The 25,212-nt window shown below is 39.6% G+C and overlaps 1 protein-coding gene across 2 annotated transcripts in view; it reads right to left on the bottom strand.

Annotated features, from left to right (window-relative positions):
• The window catches only part of WDR70 (WD repeat domain 70), a 142,155-nt gene that overhangs the window by 65,411 nt on the left and 51,532 nt on the right, over positions 1 to 25,212 (bottom strand). For both annotated transcript variants that reach the window (XM_081939980.1, XM_081939981.1), the window contains exon 10: positions 3,663 to 3,837. In XM_081939980.1, coding sequence (XP_081796106.1) covers positions 3,663 to 3,837 — 175 coding nt within the window. The remainder of the gene's footprint in view (positions 1 to 3,662; positions 3,838 to 25,212) is intronic.

Here is a 25,212-nt window from a genome sequence, read left to right as displayed (position 1 = left end):
ATAGCACGCATGCCAGAGGTGCATGCAGCGCACTCTCTGTGGGCATGCGAGCTGTACCGCCCCAGTTCAGCTCCGGGGCACATACGCATGTGCTCTGTACATGGGGGTGGGGATGTGCGGGGAGGCCACGCATGCATGCATGGGTGGCTGGGTGTGTGTAGGGGCCCACGTGCGTGGGGGTGCATTGCATTTTGGGGGTTCAGCTATGTTCACGCACGCACACATACATACACACACATGCTTTGGGTACTCGGTCCAGAAAAGGTTAGCCATCACTGATTTAGGGTATGCATGTTGCCCCCTTCTGTACTATAAGATCAAAAGGTAGACATGTTAACTTAGAATCATAGTGGAATCCTGTGTTCTGGCAAATCCATAAATTATATTTCCCCATAGAATTTAGCATACACTGTAACTTGAAGCTGTCACACGTCTACCACTTTACCATCAACTTAGATGAAAATCATTACCTGAAGCAATTTAAAAGCCAGAGAGCTTGACTATGATGTTGAGTTTTTATATGAATTGAGAAAGAAATAAAATAGACCATCACAAGTTAGTATATCTGAACATATTTTGAAAGTTAGTTTTTTTTTTTAATCTCTGCTGGTGTTTCCAATATAAACCTAGTAAAAATGTTTAACAGTGGAGGTTTTAGAAGTTTTCCATGGTTCAAACTCCTTTGAACAGAATAATTTTTTTCCAGATGCTGGCTTTTTCTTCATCTGTTTAATTGAAAGGTTTCCCCTGTCCAGTCATGTCCAGCTCCAGAGGTGGTGCTCATCTGTTTCTTAGCTGAAGGAGGCAGCATTGTCCGAAGACATTTCTGTAGTTATGTGACCATCATGACTGTTGTGGCCCAGCAGAATCCGGTTGAGCTGCTGATGGACTCGGATAGCGAGGAACCATATGAGTCTGCCCTGGACGATGTGGAGGACCCTGTGCAGGGTTCAGACTCAGAGCAGGGACCAGAGAGGCTGGTTGGCCACCAGGAGACACCTGAGGCATGGAGCAGTGGGGAGGATCAAAGGCAGTTTGTCCCTGACGCTAGATTGAGAAGGGCTGGGAAACGAAAGCAGCAACTCCGTAGGCAGACTCACAGAAGATGATTAAGCACAGGTGGTTGTGGATTGGCGCCTCCCAAGAGAGATTATAGGTGAGGCGTTGGGAGGGGACATTTGCAGGAAACAACCGTTCGAATTAGTAGTTAAGAAAATCTATCTGTGTATTCTAGTCGTGTCTGTTCGTTTGCACTATCTGCGTTGCTTCATTTGAACGTGAGTTGTCTGGGCCCTCAGCCAAAGGATTCGTTATCTCAGTAATTAAACAGTGGCAAACAGCCAAGCCTGTATTCTGGTTTATTCACAGGTGTGTGTGTGTGGGGTGTCAGAACACATGACTATATGCCAAGACGCAGAGACCACTGCAGAGGTGGTATTCTGCCGGCAAACTGGTAGCAGCAGCAGCGGGAGGCTCCATCCACCCATCCAGATGTCATCACGGATGCTCTGCACATGTGCAAATGTGCCACACGTGTGCTCCCAGTTCTGAACCAGTAGCGAAGGTAAGAGAAAACCATTACTGGAACACCGTTATCTTCCCACCAAAGTGGTACCTATTTTTCTATTTCTATTTTTTTCTATTTTTCAGGCTATTTAGTTGAGGTTAGATGTACTGTGCAAATGCCAATATGTGAACTGAGCTCATAACCATAACAGTGGAAATAAACTTGTTTTGGTCCATATTTTTATGTGCTAAATTCAACCAACAGATGTGTGGTTGACAAAAGTACACAAAGTGGCACTGCGTCCTTTCTGCACGTTCGTTAACGGTAATCAAGGAAGGTCATGAAATGCATGTAGATCTATCATATTAAGATAGTAGGGCAGCTGCTTCTTTAGGAAAGTACTGCAGATCTCGCTTGGGACTGATCTCCTTGGCTTGGTGGTCTCAATAGGTTCCTTACAGTTGTTGCAACCAATGACTCCGGGCTGAAAAGACAGCTGATTGTGTGCCTACACAAAGAAGGCTCAAACAGCACCTTGTATCAAGGTTCTATCACAATAAGGGGCAGGACCTACTCATCCCCACTATTTTATTATCCCTGGCACTACTCCAGCATTTTCTTGTTCCCAGTGGCAGATGCCGATCTACTCCAGGTAGCTGCACATGTTCTGTTCTTACTTTCTCACCTTCTCAGAGTACCTAAGGCAGAGAAAGAATCCCCATAGGGTTGTATATAGCAGGATGTGGTCTGGGCTCAACTATGGAGGGTGGGAGAGGAGAGATGCCCCAGCTTGGAGTTTCAGTACCGCTGGATTACAACAGGTTTTTTAGCTTGGTTGATCCTAGATGTTCTCCATGCTCTTCACAACACTTCCAACTCAACGTTAACAGCAACCCTAACATCACTGCAGAGGTATCAACATGGCTTAGGTAGATAAATAGAATGGTGAAATAATATAATAGCTGTTTTGCAGGGTTTTCAAAAAATGTTTAGCAGTGTATTTGTAATAGTCTTCATTTTGACTTAAAATGTTTGCATCAATAAATGTAAAGATTTCAGTATTATAGTCCTTGGACTAACAAACCAGTCTTGATACGGACCAATTTTCAGCTTAAGACCCCAAAGTAGTCACTGAATCACAAAGATTTGTGGTAAATTGGGTAACATTTGGCAGGGCAGTAGTATTGAACTTAGGACCATTGATTTAACAATGATTCAAAGGTACAAAGGCCTCAGAAAAAGTGATTTATGATCTGTCGTCCCACAACCGTCACACCACTGTGCCATCATGTGATCTCAATATAGATCCTTAGCAACCAGCTCACATTTACAACCAGTATCCTGTGGTCATGTGATTGTGATTTGTGACCTTCACAGGTAGTTTCCAACAAGCGGTAACTAATTGGGGAAGCTGTGTTCTCTTAATAACCATGGTAAAAAAAAAAAGTAAAATTCATTCTGGTCACATGACAACTCATTTAATGACAACATTTACAACCAAAATTCCAGTTTTAACTGTGGTCACAAATTGAGGACCATGTGTAAAACCATTAAAATTAAATAAAATTAATTTTATTTAATTTTATTTAATTTATTTTACGATGTAAAAAAGATGTGGAGACTCTAGAAAGAGTGCAGAGAAGAGCAACAAAGAGGATTAGGGGACTGGAGACTAAAACATATGAAGAACGGTTGCAGGAACTGGGTATGTTTAGCTTAAGAGAAAGAAGGACTAGGGGAGACATGATAGTAGTGTTCCAATATCTCAGGGGTTGCCACAAAGAAGAGGGAGTCAAACTATTCTCCAAGGCACCTGAGGGTAGAACAAGAAGCAATGGGTGGAAACTAATCAAGGAGAGAAGCAACTTAGAATTGAGGAGAAATTTCCTGACAGTTAGAACAATTAATCAGTAGAACAGCTTGCCTCCAGAAGTTGTGAATGCCCCAACACTGGAAGTCTTTAAGAAGATGTTGGATAGCTATTTGTCTGAAATGGTATAGGGTTTCCTGCCTAGGCAGGGGGTTGGACTAGAAGACCTCCAAGGTCCCTTCCAACTCTACTATTGTATTGTATTGTATAAAATGTGGAAGCTGGCAAGGAATTCACTTAGTATATCATACCGTCAATTTGAATTAGGAAAACATGATTACTTACATTCATATTCCTATCCCAGATCTGAATGGACCCATCTTGGCAGCCAGCTGCAATTAGTTTACCATCTCTGCTGTAGGTGCAGCTTGTTGGAATCACCCTTTTGCCTTGAGCTGAACGTGGTTTAAACACAGTTTTATGTTTTTTCTCATTAGTGACATCCCATGTTCTTACAGTCCTAGGGAAAAAACACAGAAATAATGCAAATCATTATGCATTATGTATAAGTGTGACAGTATACATACCTATACATAACACACACACACATGCAAATATCTGATTTTCCTTATGATGCAAGCCATAAATACAATTAACTTTTAATTAATCAAATTAATAAAAAGTGAGAGATACGTATGTATCTCCCTCTTGTTGAGCCACAGAGAGAACAGCTATAAGGCGGATGTGTCAAATTCTTTTTTCAAGTGGATTTTGCTTCAAATTCTATCCAATGCTAAATTTTAACTGGGCAACTACTGAGGTCTTACATGAAATTCTGAAAATCTTTGAAAAATAGAAGTTACAATAAGCAAAAATGAAATGCCCAAAGTATCATGGTGGTATAATGGTTAATGGGACCAGAGAGACCCAATTCATCACCAGCCACGGAGACTAGATAGATAGATAGATAGATAGATAGATAGATAGATAGATAGATAGATAGATAGATAGATAGATAGATAGATAGATAGATAGATAGATAGATATACTACATAACGGAGTGAGCTCCCATTAGATAGATAGAGATACTACATAACGGAGTGAGCTCCCATTACTTGTCCCAGCTTCCCCCATCCTAGCAGTTTGAAAGCATGTAAAATGCAAGTAGAAAAATAGGGAACACTTTGGTGGGAATGTAACAGCGTTCCGTGCGCCCCCTAGATAGATAGATAGATAGATAGATAGATAGATAGATAGATAGATAGATAGAGACAGAGAGACAGACAGACAGACAGATTTAACTCTGCATAAAGTATCTATGCTTCACCTTTCTTATCTGCTGTCTTGAGAAGGCAGTAAACATAGATGATAGATGATAGATAGATAGATAGATAGATAGATAGATAGATAGATAGATAGATAGATAGATAGATAGATAGAACGAACGAACTCTGCATAAAGTACCTATGATTCACCTGTCTAATCTGCTGTCTTGAGAAGGCAGTAAACATGGAAGTAATGTTCCAGATCCAGAATTTGATACAAAATTCAGAGATGAATAGTCAAACAATGAATGGGACCTAAGTGGGACCTAAATTAAAAAAATGGCTAAGCATGAAGTAATTTATCTTTCACTTCACTTTTCCTCTGCTTTTCCATACATTTCTTTATTTGTTTAATGTATAACTATTCCTCTTGACTTAGCCAGTGAAACACGGTGGATTAAGAACAACGGGAAAGAACCACCTCCTGAACTTAATCAGGTCTTCTCAGTGCCTGAATGAAAGATTGCTTGTGAACCTCACAGATATTATATTGCAATTCTATGGCAAAGATGGAGAATCTCTAGCCTGCAGATACTTTTGAAACTACAAATCCCAGAATTGCTATCAGCTGGCTCAGTAGTGAGAGTATAGGATTCCCCATTCTTGCTGTGTGGGAATAAAAATGGGATAAAAGGGCCCCAAAAATATGCAAAGTGTGTTATCTAATAGATGGGGATTAATCCATCACTTTGCTCTTTTTATAAACAGAATTGGAAAACGAAATACTTGACATTTTCTTCTTTATTTACATAATGAAGGATGTGCATTGCTTGGACTAATTAGAAAAATGCTAACGTTTGTAGAAATCAGACATAAAAATGATCTGTCAAATTTTAACACAAGACAGTCTAAAACACTGACCTTAGACAAAGTGCATTTAAATTCAGCGTTGCATCGGGGCTAAAAACAAAACCCTGACGATTACACAACACTTCTCAGCTCAGAAGGCTGACACGTAATGCACAATACATACCCTGTTTACATGTAACTTGCTTTTTTTTTTTAAGTGGTGGGTTCTACATCTGTGGAGCAGATTCTTTGAAATGCTTCTAAATGCCAAGAAGTGATTTGAAGCACTTCTAAAAGGGATGGAAATACTTATTTTTGGAAGACAATAAGCATATGTTCACGACCTGAGAATGTAAATATTTTTTGAATACAACTCAAGGTTCCTGGGTTCAGGTTTAGGTCCCCTAAATTTGCATTTCCTTTTAGATTTAGAAGAATTCGTAGACAATGTGTTCCTCCTATCAGTTGTACAATGAAAAGAAAAATCTCAGAGGCAGCCCTACTGTTACAAGTGATCGTGGGGATTTAAAGAGCTACATTTATTGTTGTCAAAATACATCTCACTTTAAGTCAGGATTTATAACAAACACATCCCTCATGTATGACTAAGTGCAGGTAGTTCTCAACTTACAACCATAATTGTATCCAAATTTACAGTTGTAAGCAGTGCTGGTTGTTAAGCAGGTCACCACGTAACTATGCCTGATTTTGCAACACTTTTTGTGGCAGTTGTTAAGAAGTCATTAAGTGAATCCATGGGCAGTTTTTTTGCCAAAAAAAGGAAGTATACAAATTTTTGGTAAAAAACATTGCAAATTGCAGTTATGTGACTTCAGAACACTGCAAATGGCCATAAATGAGGGTCAGTATCTAAGTGCCAAAAATGTAATTATGTAACTGCCATGAGAACTTCAAATCCAGGGCGTAAGTAGCCCTGGGAAGGCCAGTTGTAACTTTGAATGGTCACTAAATGACCATTCATAAGTCAGGGACTATCTTGTATGATGAAACTGAAAACTACAAATGTTTTGATACTGGGAAACAGAAAAAAGATAAATTTAATATACGCAATAAGCAAAATTAATGAAGCTAGTTGAATACTGGATGCAGATGAATGGAAAAAGAATGTTACATCAGTATGAGTAGGGTTCCAATTCTCCACTTCCAATTCTCTCTCCTGGTTCCAATTCTTGACTTCCAATTCTTTTATTAATTATTTTATCTACTGTTATAGGCAAATGAGAGGCCAGCATAAGACAGTAAACTTGAGTATTCAGTTCTATGTCTTTGCCAGTTAAATATGGAACTTTATGAATGTTTGCACTGTTAGAAAAGATTTTATTAGGTGATTTAAAATAAAAGTCTGATGCATTAGAAACACAAGATGTTGTAGTGTTACAAAACCTTATAGCTTTAAAGACACAAAAGGCCAAAACAGAAGAACCCCAAAACAACAATGAAAGGCAGAGCTGTTTTCCATGCTTGTTTGGCAAAATATTTTCATACATGAAAACTATGCATCTGAATGCAATTACAATAATATAGTCCAGGCTACAGAAGAATTCTTAATCGTATACTGAAAAAAGTTAAAGATTAACAATATAAATGGAAGAGAGAACCTCAACTAATAAATATTAATATCTATACGTAAGAGTATTTTATTCATTCTTTGTCTCAGTTTGGTAGATTTTGATAATCAAGACTTGAAACTGTAACGTTACAGAGTGTTGGGGATGTTGACTATCCTTATAAAAAGAGCTTATGGGGTCTATTGTACTTTTTAATCTCTTTTTTTATTATTACTATTTATTTTTTGAATAGACACAAGCAAGCAAGACACAACAAACACCATAAAAACATATTCCATTACAAATTATAAAAAGTGTGTCAATTGGTTACAAAGAACTTTCGTGCCTCCCTTCCAGAGTCATCACCTATAATCCATATCAAATTAAAGATTTTGCATCAAATATATTTATATATATTACTATCATCATACCTCATCCTTCATGTGACTATAGTTGTTTTAACATCCCTTTATAACAAATATTCCAAAATTCAAAGCAAAACCACATAATGGCATTCCATTGTCTATTTTCAATATCATCCAACAACATTCTATCTTCGTGAAACGTTCTAAATAAAAATTAATTATGTTTGATAACAAAGTTTCTAAATCTCCTTTCTTAATCACTGTTTACAATTTATATCCAATTTCAATATTATAGGCTTTCATACATAACTAAGTTTCAAAACTTCCTTTCATGGTCACCATTTAAAATTCATACCAAATTTCCTCTTGTCGAACCAATATATATGTATACATTATATTATTATCAATTATTTATCTAACTATATCCATGATCAATCCAATTTCAATATTATAGGCTTTCATACATAACAAAATTTCTAAACTTCCTTTCATGGTCACCATTTTAAAATGTATAGCAAATTTTCTCTTGTCAAACCAGTACATATGTATACATTATATCATTATCAATTATCTATCTAGCTATATCCATTATCACTTCATTTTTAACATAATGCTCTAATTTTAACTATTTAGCTAGGATTTTGTTAATAGTTTTCACGTCTCAACCTGTGTCTTTCCAGTAGTAGTACAGTCTTATTTCTTTTGCCTTATGTGGGATTAATCTTCTGGTTATTTCCTTAATCAACTTTGTGTGGACTTCTCTTCGCACCTTGTTGCTTGTTGCATGTCTTATAAATTCTGGAAACCCTCCATCAGCTTCTTTAATCAGCTTATTTTTGGTTATCAGTAGTGCTTTTGTCAAAGTTCCTCTCCGTAAATCCATCAATTCTTCTCTTTTTTTCTCCTTCTATACCTTGAAATCTGGGGTAGAGCTCCTTTCCATCTCTCTTCCCTTTCCATGTTCCATTCTTTCCATTTCCAACCACGCACAGATCACTGTCAATATCCATAATTATCTTGCCTCTTTGTTCATTTTTCCCTTGGGTTTTTGAGACGCTAACCTCCACTTTTTCGATTAGCTGGCTATCTTCAATTTCATCAAATTTTGCTATATTACCATCTATATTTTCCAATTTCTTCTCAATTGTCTGATGTTTCTAATAATTTTTGAATTTCAAACATAATCTGTTGTAATGTTATTAATGTCATTGTCCAATTTATAAACACTGCCACTATAGTTGGAAAACAAAGCTTTGTTTTTCACTTCTCTCTCACTGCCAAAGAGACATCCAAAAGGCACCTGCATAAACAACCCTTCGTATTTCTTTGCAAGCTAAAACCTTGGAAGTGCTAGGTCAAAATGATCAAAGAAAGGAGAGAGAAAAATATTTCCAGAACTCAGCCTCCAACCTCCAAGTGGCAGTGTAACTTCTTTTCCCTCTGATGTTACTGCTCTCTTTATATTCCTTTTATATCCTCTTTATATTCCAAGCTGAAAAGAAACAACGCTCTTAAATAGAACAAAAGAAAAAAAAAAAACCCATCCAAGCCAGTATTGTGAAAATAAAAAAAAAAGATTTAATCCATAGGTTAAAAAAAAGTAGAAGAAAAGCCAATACTTTCAATTTAAAAATTAGGAAGTGTTTGCAAAACTTCCATCGATAGAAGACAATTTTTAAAAAAGGATAAGACACTGTCCAAAATAGCTTAAATTCGCCGCTTATTTTCTTTTCTTTTCAAGTTTGATTTGGTTTTACTCTTTTTTGGTCAGTCTCTTTTGTAAAAATAAAATTTCCTCACCAAATGGACACACTTTCTCTTTCCGCTTTCCTCCGGTTGCAGAGCTGTCCTGACTTCATCAGCTTGGGGCTGCCTTCTATTGCTGGCTAGAAGAGATTCTCTTGGATCAATCAGGGACTTTGCAATGTCCCTGAGATCAGCAAGACATGTCACCATCTCTTCGGGACAGTTTAGGTCCAGATGGACCCCCCAGCGGTAAAAGTATCGGCTGCGATCTCAGAGTTCCGAGATCGCACGTTAGTATCGTCATGACATCAGCTCTTTTTTCCCTTTTTAATCTCTTGATATCCTCCTTCAGCTAAGAGAAGCTGCATAGTTTCAATTGTGAACAATCTATAACTTTCCAAATATACAGGTCAGCAAACACGGTATAGAAAGTGAGAAGCGAACAGGGCATGTCCATAGCTCTATGCGCATGTTTCTCTAACCTCCAGAATATTCTCTTAAGGAAGAGCTTGATTTCTGGATTACCCTGACAGCTTACTTACTCTGTTCTTCCAAGTTCCTATATGAATATATGGAGGTTGGAGAGAGATGGGGGTATGGCTAAATATGAGCCATTGTCTCCCCATTCTGAGCAATTTACTGTCTCTGAATTGGCTATCAATCAACTCTGAATCCCCCAATGTTGTTTTTATGATTCCTATTTGACTAATGACCAGAGGTTATAGTCACCATAGTCCGCCATCAAGGCATCCATGTGTGTTAAATATTTTCAAACATTATTAATTCTACATGCTGATGGGTTTATATATGATAGACAGATGATAGACAGACAGAGCCAGTTGGTCTGGTGGTTAAGACATCAAACTAGAAAGTAGCTGATTGTGAGATCAAGTCCCACTTTAGCCATGAAAGCCAGCTGGGTGACTTTGGGCCAGTCATTCTCTCTCAGCCCAATCCATCTCACAGGATTGTTGTGGGGAAAATAGGAGGAAGAAGGTCAGTAATGGTTTCCTCTTATCTTCGCATGCGTAGAACGTCCATGATGACATCTGGATGGGCGGGAGGATCCTCCCGCCGCTGCAGCTACCGATTTGCCCGAACCAGGGTGAACTGGTAGAATTCCACCTCTGAAGAAGGTATGTTGTATATATTCGCTGTCTTAAATCATTTGTAAAAATAATAAAGGCAGGGAATAAATAAAGGAAATGGGGGGGGGGGAGAGATTCTTAAAGTTTATTTACAAAACTTTCAACTTAACACAAATTAAATTCTTTAATATACAAGAACATCATGTTCAGAGTCACAGAGCATAAGCTACAAAAACTGGAGCAAATTAACTTGAAGAATGATTTGATATTGCATTCTGCCAAATAAATCCAGACTTTTGAACTCATCAAACAGTGCAAAGAGGTGTCAGCATGGTAGAGTTCTAATACCACTATTGTTTAGAATATGAAAGGGATCCCAGGCTAATTCTTTTCATGCACTTTTTTCGGGGTACATATGGTGAACATTCAATTAGATTATAAAACAATAAAGCAGTTCTTAAAAGAGTCATAAAACAACTACACAATTTCTAGATCAGTGACAAAATCTGAACAACATCAGTCCAATTATCAAATCAAGAAGTATTGAGAGAGAGGGACAAGAGGGAGTCAACCTATTCTCCAAAGCACCTGAAGGCAGGAAAAGAAGCAATGGTTGGAAACTAATCAAGGAGAGAAGCAACCTAGAACTAAGGAGAAATTTCCCGACAGTTAGAACAATTAATCAGTGGAACAACTTGCCTCCAGAAGTTGTGAATGCTCCAACACTGGAAGTCTTTAAGAAGAGACTGGACAACCATTTGTCTGAAATGGTATAAGGTTTCCTGCCTGAGTAGGGGGTTGGACCTGAAGACCTCCAAGGTCCCATCCAAATCTGTTATTTGTTATTCAAATTCTGAGTTCCATAGAATTTTAGAGAGACATATTCTTACTATAAAGACAATACAAAGAGTCTTTCACATTTATTTGTAGGAAAACACAGAGAACACACCATGTGCTGTTTTAAGAGATCAACCAGGCTTTATAAATAGCATCCATTTGTTTAATTTATCTAATTAACTTTACTACACTAAAGAGAGGCATAAAGTTTTAAAGTGCTCACAAACTGGAGGAATAGCCAATAAATTCCCAAGGAATTCCTCTGCACAAAACCACTAATTAACCTAAAACCACAAACAAATTTTAGAACCAAAGAGAACTGCACTCTTAAAGAATTATGGGTCCCTAGGTACAAGGAAAGTGTTTTTTCTTTTACAAAGACAAGAATAGAGACACAAGTTTATTCTTACAGAATACAGAATATCAAACTTAGAAGGGACATTGGAAGTCTTCTAGTTTAACCCCCTGCCCAACCAGGAGACCCAATTGCTTCTTATTAAATTCGAAGGGGTGGCAATGACTGAGGCAAGGCAGGACTTGGATAACAAGGCTTTATTAGAACAGCTAACGCAACAGCAACTCCAGAACCAGTGAGCTTGAACAGTTCCCGCTTAACGGCAATTTATATGCAGGCAGTCCCATGGTTAGCCAATCAAAGCATGGTGACTTTCCCGCTCTTGCCACGCACGCGCCTCGACCAATGGCGAGCCTCGGAGACGGAGTCACGTCTCTGAGACTTAGACATAACACCCCTCTCCAACAGTCAGGCACATGCAGAATCCTGCAAATATGCAGGCCGCCTGCACATGCGGTCCGATCTTCTTGGCTTGGCTGGAACTAAGGCAGGAGGAGGAGGAGGAGGAGGAGGCTTCTCCAGGGGAACTGCCTGCAACTGCGCTAACTCTCCGCCCAGCAACTTTGGATGCAACTCTGATTGCCCAGGTAAGTCTGGCACTGGAACAGTAGACTGCTGGGTTGGGCAACACGGCGTTTCGGCGGAGGTGTCCAGAGCAAACGGGGGGTCTATAGGACCAACTGGGAAGAGATCAGCTGGCGCCTGATCGAGGCCATCAGTGGTCGCAGCTGATCAATGTGGCGGTGCCAAATGCGCCCATTGCCTAGGCCAACCCTGTAAGAGCAGGGACCCGTTAATTGCAGAATGCGCCCCGGTAACCACCTCGGCTCACCCCCATAGTTCCGCGCAAAAACCAGATCCCCCATTTCAAAACCCCTGGCGTGATCATTGTTGTCGATAGGTTTGTCATTGCAGTAGCTAGGGTGAAGTCGATCAAGATTAGTCCGGAGGCAGCAGCCCATTAACAACTCTGCAGGGCTGCGGTTAGTTAGGGGACATGGGACTGTGTGCTGTATTAACAGGTATCTGTCAATTTGGGCCTGCCAATCCCCTGGACCTAGCCTAGCTAGAGACTCCGTAGCAGATCGCACTGTCCACTCCACCATGCCATTGCTGGAAGGATGGTAAGGGGCCACCAAGACGTGGCAGATGCTGTGTCCCGCTAAGAACATCTGAAAAGACGCAGACATCAACTGGGCCCTGTTATCGGATACCAATATGTCCGGGCACCCATAAGTTGCGAACATCTTTCGCAATGCCTTAATCAGAGTAGTGGCTGATGGCATTAGGACGACTTCCACCCACTTTGAATATGCATCAACTACTACCAGGAACATCTGTCCATGGAACGGCCCTGCAAAATCCAAAACACGGAGTAGAAATTTAGGAGGCAAAGGAAAGCTTGCCATTGGGCCTTATTGGTTGGTACAGGAGCCTGCTTAATGGCTGCTATCTTGGAGGTGGTAGGATAGATGCTCTTGGCATCAATCAGATACCCCAAAAATTCCACTTCGGTTACTCCTATCTGACACTTAGAAGGCTTAAGCTTTGACCTCACCTTCTGGAACTTCAACAAAATGGCACACAACCTCACCATGAGTTCAGTGCTGTTTCTGGCGGAAATAAGCACATCGTTGGGACAACTCCCGAGATGCCATGGAGCAATTGCTCCATGAGGCTCTGGAATATGCCCGGGGCTATACTGACACCAAACTGGAGCCGCTGGCATTTAAAAGCTCCCCTGTGGGTGACAATAGTTTGCGCTTCCGCAGCAGCAGCAACCACAGGAAGCTGCTGATACACCTGGGCAAGGTCCAGTTTGGTGAAAATGGAGCCCCATCCCAATGTATGAAGCAGTTCCTATACTACAGGCACAGGGTAGGGGGTGGATTGGAAACCCCTGTTTATTGTGCATTTAAAATCCCCACACAATCTAATGGAGCCATCGGATTTCAAAGGAATCACGATGGGGGTCTCCCATTTGGAATAATCCATGGGCTCTAACACCCCCTGGGCAATCAACTTGTCTAGTTCAGCATCCACTTTTGGACACAGGGCCAGGGGGACCCTCCTGGGCTTGAGACGGATGGGAGCAAAATGAGGGTCCAAATTAAAACTAATGGGGGTTCCCTTTTAATTACCTAACGACCCATCAAAAACTGCAGCAAACTCCTTCATCAGGCCTTCAAACTCATCAAGGCCTATTGTTGCATGCACCCCAGCGATGCTGAGGCCCAGGGCATCAAACCAGTCCCGGCCCAGTAGACTGGGGAGGTTGCCCTGGATGACGATGAGGGGAAGCCTGCCCTTAAAACTTCAAGTGACCACTTGGAACCAGTCACTGCCTACTACTGGAATATAGTTTCCCTAATAGTCCCGCAACTTAATAAAACAAGGTGAGAGGCGCTTCTTGGCTAGGGAAGGCACCAAACGCTTGATAGTAGACTTTGAAGAGCTGGTGTCCACCTCCATGCGACAGGGCTTGCCCTTGAGTTGGACACTGAGATAAATCTTATTGCCTGATGTTGCGTTGGTCTGGCTGGTCGGCAGAACAGCTTGCCACTGTTCGCGAAAAATTGCAAAACAGTCCTCCGAGGTGTGGTAAGACCTTGACTTTGGCTTGCGATAAGATGAACGGTCAGCTGGTTGACCTTGAGGAGGAGATGGTGCGTGGCGCACCTTAGCCAAATGTCCTTTTTTTCCACACTTGTTGCAAATAGCTGATTTGAAATGACACCAGGCACGGGCATGGTTCCCACCACAACCAGCACAGTGGCTCTGAGGTAATTTCTTTCGTGAATGCCCTGCTCCGCCGCCTGCTGTTTTCAGGCAGTCAACGCCAGCTTCATCGGTGTCGGACGAAGAATGTTCGTCCACCTCCCCGTGAGGAATAGGCACAGTCTTAGTAGATGGTAACGCAGGGGGCGCTGCAGCTTGACCCCTTTCAATCTTGGCAGAGGACTCGTTGGACATCTCAGAGGCACGAGCCTCATCTAACGCCGCTTGCAGGCTGAGCTCAGAACGGGCCAACAAATGGCGATGCAGCCTCGAATCGGTCACCCCACACATGAATTGCTGAAGTAGGGAGTCATCTAGATTAGGAAAATCGCAGTGCAATGCCGCAGCCCTGAGGGTAGCCACGTACTGGTTCACTGACTCCCCCTCCTTCTGAAGCCTTTGTTGGAACGCATAGCGCGTCGCTATGCAAGACGGAGCTGGGGCATAATGGTTCTGCAGTCTTGCCAACGAAGTCTCCCATGGAAGGGACTGGACTGATTGCGGGGCGGCCGAAGCCCAGGCTGTTCTGAACATCTTGCACCCACAAGCATTTAGGAATTGGGCTCTCTTTCCCTCACTAGGCAAGTTAGCCAGATGGTTTGTCTCGAGGAGGCATTCAAAATGGTCAATGTACGCCTCCCAGGACTCTAACCCTGGCGCAAACAATGCGAAATTGTTCAAAGTGGCCATTCTCAGGGAGACACATTCTGAGGAGATTGTCTCAGCGATTAGCCGGAAGCCATGTGTTAATAAAAAAAAACTCTTTCTTACGTGATACAGCTCTTCCTATGCCCCAGAATATCCCATCCTCATAGCCAGTATTAAATTCGAAGGGGTGGCAATGACTGAGGCAAGGCAGGACTCGGATAACAAGGCTTTATTAAAACAGTTAACGCAACAGCAACTCCAGAATCAGTGAGCTTGAACAGTTTCCGCTTGACAGTAATTTATATGCAGGCAGTCCCACGGTTAGCCAATCAGAGCAGGGTGACTTTCCTGCTCTTGCCATGCACGCGCCTTGACCAATGGCAAGCCTCGGAGATGGAGCCACGTCTCCGAGGCTAAGACATAACACTTCTCTTCTTAAAAACTTGCATTGTTGAAGCACCCACAACTTCTGAAAGTAAGCCATTCGATTGATTAATTGTTCTCACTATCAGGATTTTTTTTTCTTAATTCTAGTTTGAATCTCTCTTTGATAAGCTTCCATCTGCTGTTACTTCTTATCCTGAGGTGCTTTGGAGAATAGACTAATCTCCTCTTCTTTGTGATACCCTCACAAATATTGGAAGACTGCTATCATGTTCATCGTTGTCCATCACAGTGTTCATAGTTCTTTTTTAAAAAATAATTCTCCGATAGTTTCTTTGATTAAATATATCTTATCATTGGTATACTTTTTTATATATATATATTTAATACAAGTGCTTGCTGGTCAAGGTAATGTCTCTTAGCATCAGATACTGGAAAATCAAAATATGGAAATATTTTTGCTGATATTCCATTAATCAGTGATGAACTCAATATTTCAGGAATCACATATGTTTTCAGACTTCAGCAGGATTAATACCGCTATTAAGCGTATCCTTGATCCTCTCTGAGCTTGGTTGTTTTCTTGCAGATGTTTCATTACCCAAGCTAGGTAACATCATCAGTACACAACTAAGCTCAGAGAGCACCAAGGACCCCTTGTTTCAACCCTGAGGTTTTTTTAAAATTTGTTTTAGTACTGGAGACTAAAACATATGAAGAACGGTTGCAGGAACTGGGTATGTTTAGCTTAAGAGAAAGAAGGACTAGGAGAGACATGATAGCAGTGTTCCAATATCTCAGGGGTTGCCATAAAGAAGAGGGAGTCAAGCTATTCTCCAAGGCACCTGAGGGTAGAACAAGAAGCAATGGGTGGAAACTAATCAAGGAGAGAAGCAACTTAGAACTGAGGAGAAACTTCCTGACAGTTAGAACAATTAATCAGTGGTACAGCATGTCTCCAGAAGTTGTGAATGCCCCAACACTGGAAGTCTTTAAGAAGATGTTGGATAGCTATTTGTCTGAAACGGTATAGGGTTTCCTGCCTAGGCAGGGGGTTGGACTAGAAGACCTCCAAGGTCCCTTTCAACTCTACTATTGTATTATTGTATTATTATTGATATTACAAGAATAATTCAAGCATTGACATGTCTGGATACAGGTAGTCCTGGACTAAAACCATTCATTTAGCGACTGTTCAAAATTACAACAGCACTGGAAAAAGTGACTTACAATTGGTCTTCACACATCACAGTATCTCCAGGGTCATGTGATCAAAATTTGGGCATGTGGAAACCGGCTTGTATTTACAACAGTTGCAACCTACCCAACTGGCTTCCAACAAGCAAAGAAAATGGGGAAAGCAGGATTCAAATAATTAATTAAAACCTAGAACAATGCCAGCTATCATCTGACCTAAACGTAGTACACAAAATTATCCGCTACAACGTCCTACCTGTCAATGACTACCTCAGCTTCAACCACAATAATACACGAGCAAATAATAGATGCAAACTCAAAGTAAACCGCTCCAAACTTGATTGCAGAAAATACGACTTCAGCAACTGAGTGGTCAATGCCTGGAATGCACTACCTGACTCTGTTGTTACATCCCCGAACCCCCATAATTTTAACTTAAGATATCTACTGTTGACCTCACCCCATTCCTAAGAGGTCTGTAAGGGGCATGCCTAAGCGCACCAGCGTGCCTACTGTCCCTGTCCTACTGTCTCCATTTATTTGTACTCATTTACTGTGTTCATACTTACGTTTATACTTATATCTGTTATCTTTTATATGGTTGACCAACTAAATAAAATGTAAAATAAAATAATGATCGCATGTTTAACTTAAGAACTGCAGAGATTCTTTTAACAACTGTAGCAAAATAAAAATTGGTAAAATTTGGAATGACTCACTTAAGAACTGCCTTGCTTAGCAATCCAAATTCTAATTGTGGTCTTATGTTGACGACTACCTGCATTTCCTAAAAATTTCAGCAACATAGTACAGAATGGCTATCTTCAATCTCTGTTCCCTAATCTCATGAAGAAAATGGCAAAAGCCAAAGCAATAGGGTACTACTGTTAAAAGGCAGTGGATGGCACAAATTACTTACAACTATTCTCCTGGATATGAAGAGACATACCAGGCAGTTGAGTTTTGAAGGGGGTCTCCTTATTATTATTAAGGGGATATTTGAGAAGTTTACTTTGAGTGACGATCAACCATTTAATCATAAACTAGTCTGATGCAGCACTGCACAAAAGAAAGTAAGAGTGAAAGACTGAGAAAATGGAACAGTCCTTGAAGATCCTAATTAGCAAAGGCTGTAAATAACTTTGCAGTTTATTTGGGTTTAGAATTATCTCCACCGAAATCAGGACTTTGGACTGAAACTGACATGAAACAGCCATTACCTAAAAACCCCCGATAAGGTTCTCAAAAGGAAATCTGTACAATGACAAACGTAAGCATTAGCCATTTGCTTTCGTAGACCGATATATTGCCATCTTATTTCTCACCATCACAGGCAATTAAATTAACAATGAACAGAAATCAAAGCCCTCCAACAGCAAACAGAGCAAAAGAAAACAGGCAGGGACATTCCGTGCTAGATTTTCCATGTTCTTTACTTTAGGCCAGGATACATGCACACATTGATATTGTTACAACCAAAAGACAAGCGAATCTTAAAACAATCCTTTTATTCATCATTTCTTTATTAAAAAAAGAACGATTTCTCATTGGATGTGATATGTTTATTTAACTCCCCTGTAAGGCTTCTAGGGAGCCAGTTTGTTATTGTAATAGGAAATGACAAAAGGAAATATTAAAGGTTCCTTTCCCTTTTACAATGAGTGGGACCATTTGTTTATTAAGCTGGAAGTTCTCAAATCCCTTCAATATCCCCCAAATGAGAGACATTAAACATTCAAACTCAATAGGAATGCTGTTAAGAAACTAATGGTTAATGCACTTTAAAACAACCATCAAAGTTACACGTTATTTCAGTTTACATTTCTCCTTGAACCCGTGTTCATCACCAGGAGCTCCATATCAAATACACAATTGACTTAGGATTGTAGTTGAGTCTAGAATTAAAGTCGTAGGTTGTGAGCCGAGGCATCACATGACCAGATCAAATGTTTTGCAACTTTTCCAGCAGCCATTAAGGAAATGCCACAGTTGTTAAGCGAAAACATTTTACCCAAGGGCTTTTTCTCCCAGAAACTGTCCTGGGACACTGCAAATGACCATCAAGGTGAGCTGATTGCCAAGCGACTTAAGGGGTGTGTGTGAAGTGGTTAAAGCAACTTCAAAATCGAGTCGCAAGCAGTTTTTACAAGGTCTGTCATAGCTTCAAACAGTCACTAAATGTATGGTCGTAAGTAGAGGTCTACCTGTATCCAGTCTAGAGTTCATAAATCAAATTCTATTTTCAAAAATAAGATTCAAGATTTTTGCCAGCAGCGCCAAGGGAAAAAAAATCTGAATGAATACGTTTTAAATATAAAAAGCTAATAATTATTCTTAAAATATTTCTCACAGTATTGCAAAGCTTCTATAAATGTATCCAAATTTTTTTTTAAAACCACCATTATGTTGGTGATATTATCACTAAATACCATGGAATTGATATAATTCAGCCTTGTCCAATCTGATGCCTTCAAATAAGTTGGGCTTCCATTATTTGTAAGCCCATTATCCTTAGTGAGAATCTGATTGAAGAATATGTGATACCCTCTAAAATCTTATTATCACTACACAGAAAGAATGCTGACAATATAAAAAAGAATTACTCCAAAAATGGAGAAATACTTCCATAATTTTATAAATCTTGCATATATATATAATATTTTCCTAGACCTCAGTTTCATTCTGGAACTCTTAAAGGTCAAAACCATAGCAAGGCTAAACTTTTGTGAACCTTTTTGAATTTTCTATATTTCTGTATAAATATGAATTAAAAACAAGTTCTATTATCCACACAAATCCTAAAGTTAGATAAAGAAAACCCAGTTAAGCAAGTGAATCAAAAATGTTATACATGTTTATTTACTCAGGAAAATGTTCCAAAGCTCATATTTGTGTTTAGCAAAAGTATGAACTCCCTCTTGTAATAAACAAACAAACCGCTAGGGTAGGTGTGTCAAATTCATACCATCACGGCACCATCATGTGGCATATCAGGGCTTTTTCCCCCTTCGCTAAACCAGTCTTGGGTGGAGCCAGCACTTGACTCATCCGGCCCACGAGTTTGACACCCCTGTCTAGTGTTACCAATTTATTTGAAGGGGAAATCAGAATCAGGTCTTTCAATCAATGGGCTGATACTCAGATATATGTGGGGGAGTACTTATATTAGTTATAGAACAAAATTCACTCTCAAGTCTGATCTTCACAATACAGGTAAGAGGAAGTGTGTCATAGCTCAAGCAAAGGAGATATCTGAGGACCTCTGAAAAACAGTTGTTGATGCTCACTTTAGATGGAAATACAACTATGGGGCTGAATTGCAAGTTCTACTACACAATAGAGTACACAGCATAAACATAACAATGCCTTAAATACTCCTTGAAGCCAGGACCCAGACAAAGCACCACCACATATTTAATTCGGCACTCAGGAGAGCATTAATGCTTTTTATTAAACAGGAATCAAGCATACATACACACCCTGTCTTCAATTGTATAATAGGTCACTTTCAACGTTTGGAGGATGTGTGTGTTTATGCAGGTCAGCCAGATGTTAACTCACAATTTTAATCATGATAAGACAAAATGCAGAATTTGTTTTAAGAGGTTGATAGGTTGCTATATCCTCTCCAACCCCCCAAATCTAGAAATTGTTTATTACTGCATTGTCTTCATTTTTCCAAACCCACCTTAAGTTCCATGCAGCTGAAAAAGGTGGAGTACTATATATCCTTTCTAACTAAATAAATGAAATAGTTTATGATTGGGCTTTGAATGAATCATAATTATGCTTTAATCTCAAGCTGAATCATTTATCATTATGATTAATCATTGGTTCAATTGTTAAAGAGCAAACCAAATTTGAAATTTACTGGGTTATTGCAAGAGAATGACTGAAATAGAACATAACAAGAGGGGGGGAAGCATATTTGAAAAAAAGTCAGTCTAAATATTTTAACTAGAACGAGATAAAAAATGGGAACATTCTGAACTACATCTTGGTCTTTAGATAAATGACTAACCTCTCATCCGAAGGCGAAAAATTTCTAAAAGGTAACTTTTCAAGAATGTTTGCGTAACTAGTCTTCCTTTTCTGGATACTGGCTATTTCTCTGGGGCATTCTTTTCACAAAAAGCACAAAGAACCGTTCTGTGGTTAAAAAGTTTGATAACTACATAAATAAAAAAAACCTACAGGCACTTCTCAGAATAGATTTTATGCACTGATAAGAAGCCAATAGAATAAGGCAACTGACTAGCAGCAGGAGAGATGGACAGTACAAATACCTTTGCAGTAGAAATATCTCTCTCTGGATCTAGCCAATGTGGTATACATCATAATTACATTAATAATGTCATGTATTCTATGCAGGGCATTCCTTGAAGACTTTTTTTGGCAGCAGTTTTTAAAAAGTTAAGAGCCGGTATGCGATTTACACCACAATACACTGATTTTAAACCAGCTACTCCAGCCCACTATTATGATTTCAAATACAATTTCAGATTCCGGCTTTTTGCTAGAAAGCTCTGAAGTTGGAAGATACCATAGCACAAAGGCCACTTCAGTGGTGGGATTCAGCCAGTTCGGATCAGTTCGGCAGAACCGGTTGTTAACTTTCTGAGCAGTTTGGTGAACTGGTTGTTGGAAGAAATCATTAGGGCAGAGAACCGGTTGTTACATTATTTGAATCCCACCACTGGGCCACTTCCTCTCCTATAACTCCATGTTTAACATGTGCAATCTTTGTCTGGTGATCCACAGAAAATCCCATTGATACTAGGAAGACCGTCATGTAAATCTGGCCAGAGTCTTTTCTGCAGTAGCATTCAATTGTGGTATTACCTCCATTGAAAGATTGAGTTGATTCCATCTTTGCTGAAATCTTGTCAAGCAATGAAAAAGGCTTGTTTTATTTAGATTTCAACAGCTTTTTAAAACAGAGAACATTCTCCAGTATTTTGTTATTGTTCAGTCACTAAGTTGTATTCATATCACACCCCTTGTCCTCCCTGATTCTTCCCAACTCATGCCCACTGCTTCGAAGACACTATCTAACCATCTCTCTGTTGTCCCCTTCTCCTTTTGCCTTCAATCTTTCCCAACATCAGGGTCTTTTCCAATGAGTCCACTCTTCTCATTTGTGGCCAAAGTATTTGAGCTTCAAATTTAGATTTTGTAAAAAGCCCAGCTTTTAAGATGTTTTTAATTTGAGACTGCCTTAATATTATATTGTAGACCAAAAATAGTTTACAATCAAGGCAGTTGATTGCTCACAGGCCAGTGGGAATCTCGCTAACCCATGCGCATAAAACACGGTCAACTTCTGGTTTCCAAGATGCACAGAAGAACTGACATACATCCCAGGACAGGACACTACTCTTATTTTTGTCTATTAACAAAAAGCAAATTTCTACTGCCATTTATTTCTACACACACTAACGCACACCGTAGGTAAACATATGCCTTGGGCAGCAATAATAATTAAAGAAGGTTAATGCCACTGAAATGCTGACAGGGACATAACCCAAGATAAATACTTATAACCCATGTATATCACTGCATTAGCAAAACTTACTAGAAAATTGCCCATTAAAGCAATTAGGTATGTACCAACAACATAAGCAGATGTCAACATTGCTGGAATACTCCAGTCCAATTAGCTAAATTGAGAACGTTATTTATATTGGTTCAGTTACTTTTACTGAACTAGGGATAATTGCATTATCTCTCTCTCTCTCCCTGCCTCCCCCCCCTCTTCTATCATCCATCTCTATCTCTATCCATCTATCTATCTATCTATCTATCTATCTATCTATCTATCTATCATCTATCTATCTATCTATCTATCTATCTATCTATCTATCTATCTATCTATATCATCGATCCATCCATCTATATATCTATCTATTAAATTTGGAACCAAGGAGGAAATAATTTGGCATCTTCCAAGATAAGATTGAACATATATCTTATTTATCAAAACCACCAACAACAAAACACGTGTAAAAAAAACCCTGTTCCGGAATCTCCTGAGCTGAAATATTTGATGTTGTCACTTTCTCTTTCCATATCCCATCCCACTGATGGATGAAGCTCAGCTGGAATCCTACTTGTTACTAACAGGGAAAGAAGAATGGAATTCCCTAGTATCAGGGCAGATTAATAATTAACTTTTCAGGAAATAGAGTGGCTTTTTATGATACATTTCCCACTAAGTTGAAAGGCTCTTTGTTAAGGTTATTGTTGTGAATGTACAATGAGGTGTATTTCACCAAAAGTTTGTTACGGCTGCCAAAGTCTGTCAATAGGGGGATTGAATGTGGGGTATTTCTATTTGGGGAAAAAAACCCTATGTAATTAATCATGGCCCACTGATAGGTCAGGGTAATTAGTTGCACCTGTATCCAAGATGATTCCACTTCCTTGTTTTCTTGTTTTCTCAACAATGCAGCTGCATTAACTGCAAGTAAACGTCAACTTACAATTGTCTGTTTTAACAATAGTATGGAATTACGATGGCCTTGGAAAGGATGCTTTATGGCCCACAAAGCGCTTCTGGCCATCACAAAATGTTGCACCGCTGCCCCCACAGTCAGATGATTGGGTTCTGGGTGCTTGGACACCTGTTTGCACTTATGAACACTTGCCAAATGTCCTGCGATCATGTGATCACCATTTGCAATCTTCTCGGCTGACTTCCCCAGAAAGTCAATGTTTGTTCTTTGCAAACTTGCTGAAAGAGCTGCCATCTGAAAGGAGCTGAATTTCTTTAGCAGGGTGCAGAAACAAGCTCTGTTCCTTCACCTGGCCAAAGGAATTCCCTTCCGTGCATGAGGGGAAGTGAACTATTTAGTGAAGTGCAATAATGGAGCTCAAATCCCGAGCAATCTTTCCATATGCAGCTGAAGGAGTTCCCTTCTACACATGGAGGGGAAATGAACAACTTCAGCTAGGACAGAAATGGATCTAAAACCCTGAAGACTTGAGCTCTGTTCCTGCACCCTGTCAAAGAGTTCCCTTCTACAAACAGAGAGGAGCTGAATTCCTTCAGAAGGCAGCTCATTCAGTCATTCTTCAAAGATGAGAGGAGTCGAAATACAAACAGAGTTAAGAGGTAGCACAGTAAAGAAATGAGCACAGTGGGTGGGAAGCTAGAGTTTCAGGGGCTGAAAATCTTGCTTGGATTTTGGCATGGAAGATTTTCAGCTCATGAGCATAGTCTCCTAGGGTCTTCCCCCACTCCTTTCATGAGATGCTGTCTGCTTAATAACCCACAAAACTGCTTAATTACCACAACCTAGAGTGCTGGGATTGTAGTTGTTGAGCAAAGCACTTAATGACCGCTTGCTCAATGGCTGAGATTCTGGTCCCCATTATGATAGTAAGTTAAGGACTACCTCAACACATTATTTTAATGCAAGATGATGAAAACAATAATTATTTATTAAGATGGCATGATGCTGAACTCTCAATAATCTTTGGAGCCGCTGTTAATAATTCTGACATTAAAAAAAAGCAAGATCATTTAAAAAAAAATCAATGATAGCTTTTTATTAAGTCTATGATTGATCAGTGATAATGTTATAGAAATTCTAGGAAGGATTTTCAGACCTAGGAATGGAAACTTCAGGATACACTATGCAAAGCTTTCATTTCATGATTTGGATTCAGTGAATATTTTCCAATGAAAGTTATCAGATGCACTACTGCTAAACAGAACAGTACTAAATATGTAAACTAGGAACACGGGTTAAAAGAACATTTCAACCCACGTTTATCATTTCAGCAAAACAATATGAGGCTAGCCATGAAATCCACACACATGGCTAAAATTAGACATCTGAATTAAGTTAAAAGATTAACACAGTAACTTTTGACAAACTTGCTAGAAACATTTCGTGCAAAGCAAAAATCAAGCTTATGATCTCCAAAGGCCCAGAACATCACATTCAGGAGAAGGCTTTACGTTGCATATGTTGTGTGTGTGAAGAGAGAAATTTGTTTCGTTACATTGCAAGTGAAGTAACTAACATCAAATCTTAATTTAACAATTTGAAGAATCTCACCTAACAGTGGCTTTTGTTAGCTAGCCTCATGCTACAAGGATTAATAACTCTTACAATAATTTCAAGAGGCTGGATGAAACAACTTCCTTAGCAGTCCAACAATTCTATTCTTAGCCTTAGATTAACATAATTACATAATTATTATGAAAACATCCAAACATAAGAGATAACAATTTTATGGATCAAATACCTCTCATCCCCATTAACAATAAAAAGTTTGGTAATGTACTAAGATGGGTGCAGGGTGTGTACTCTCATTTTTTTCTACATACCTAATTATTTAAAGGAATAATCACTGCCTCTTCATTTTATTTTCTGTGGCAATGAAGAGTTTTATATCAGAACAGGTGGCACTAACGAGCATCCATATTTTGTCTAAATAAAATGTGTGTACCTAAGCAGATACATAGCTGGTTTGTTTTTTGGAGTCACAATTACAGTCACTATGCCCCCTTCTTCTAGATCAGGGGTGTCAAACCACGGACCGGATGCATCATACGCAGGCCAAGCCCATACCAGCTCTGCAAAGGCAAAAAATGTCACAATACGTCACATGGCACGATCGAGTTTGAAATTCGTGTTCTAGATAGATGGTTTGTGTTGAGTTCATGGCAATATATCCAGCACTCTGTGTTCTTCACGCTGAACACATCCTTGAATGCAGCTGTGGGGAGAATGGGATCTTCCAACTGTCAGAGTTCCAAGTAACACCCCTAACGAAAGAAGTCTCCGAGGCTTGAGATTCCTCA

Source organism: Natrix helvetica (genome assembly GCF_964273705.1).
Source record: "Natrix helvetica genome assembly, chromosome: 2".
Taxonomy (NCBI): Eukaryota; Metazoa; Chordata; class Lepidosauria; order Squamata; family Natricidae; genus Natrix; species Natrix helvetica.
This window is presented reverse-complemented; position numbering and strand designations above follow the sequence as displayed.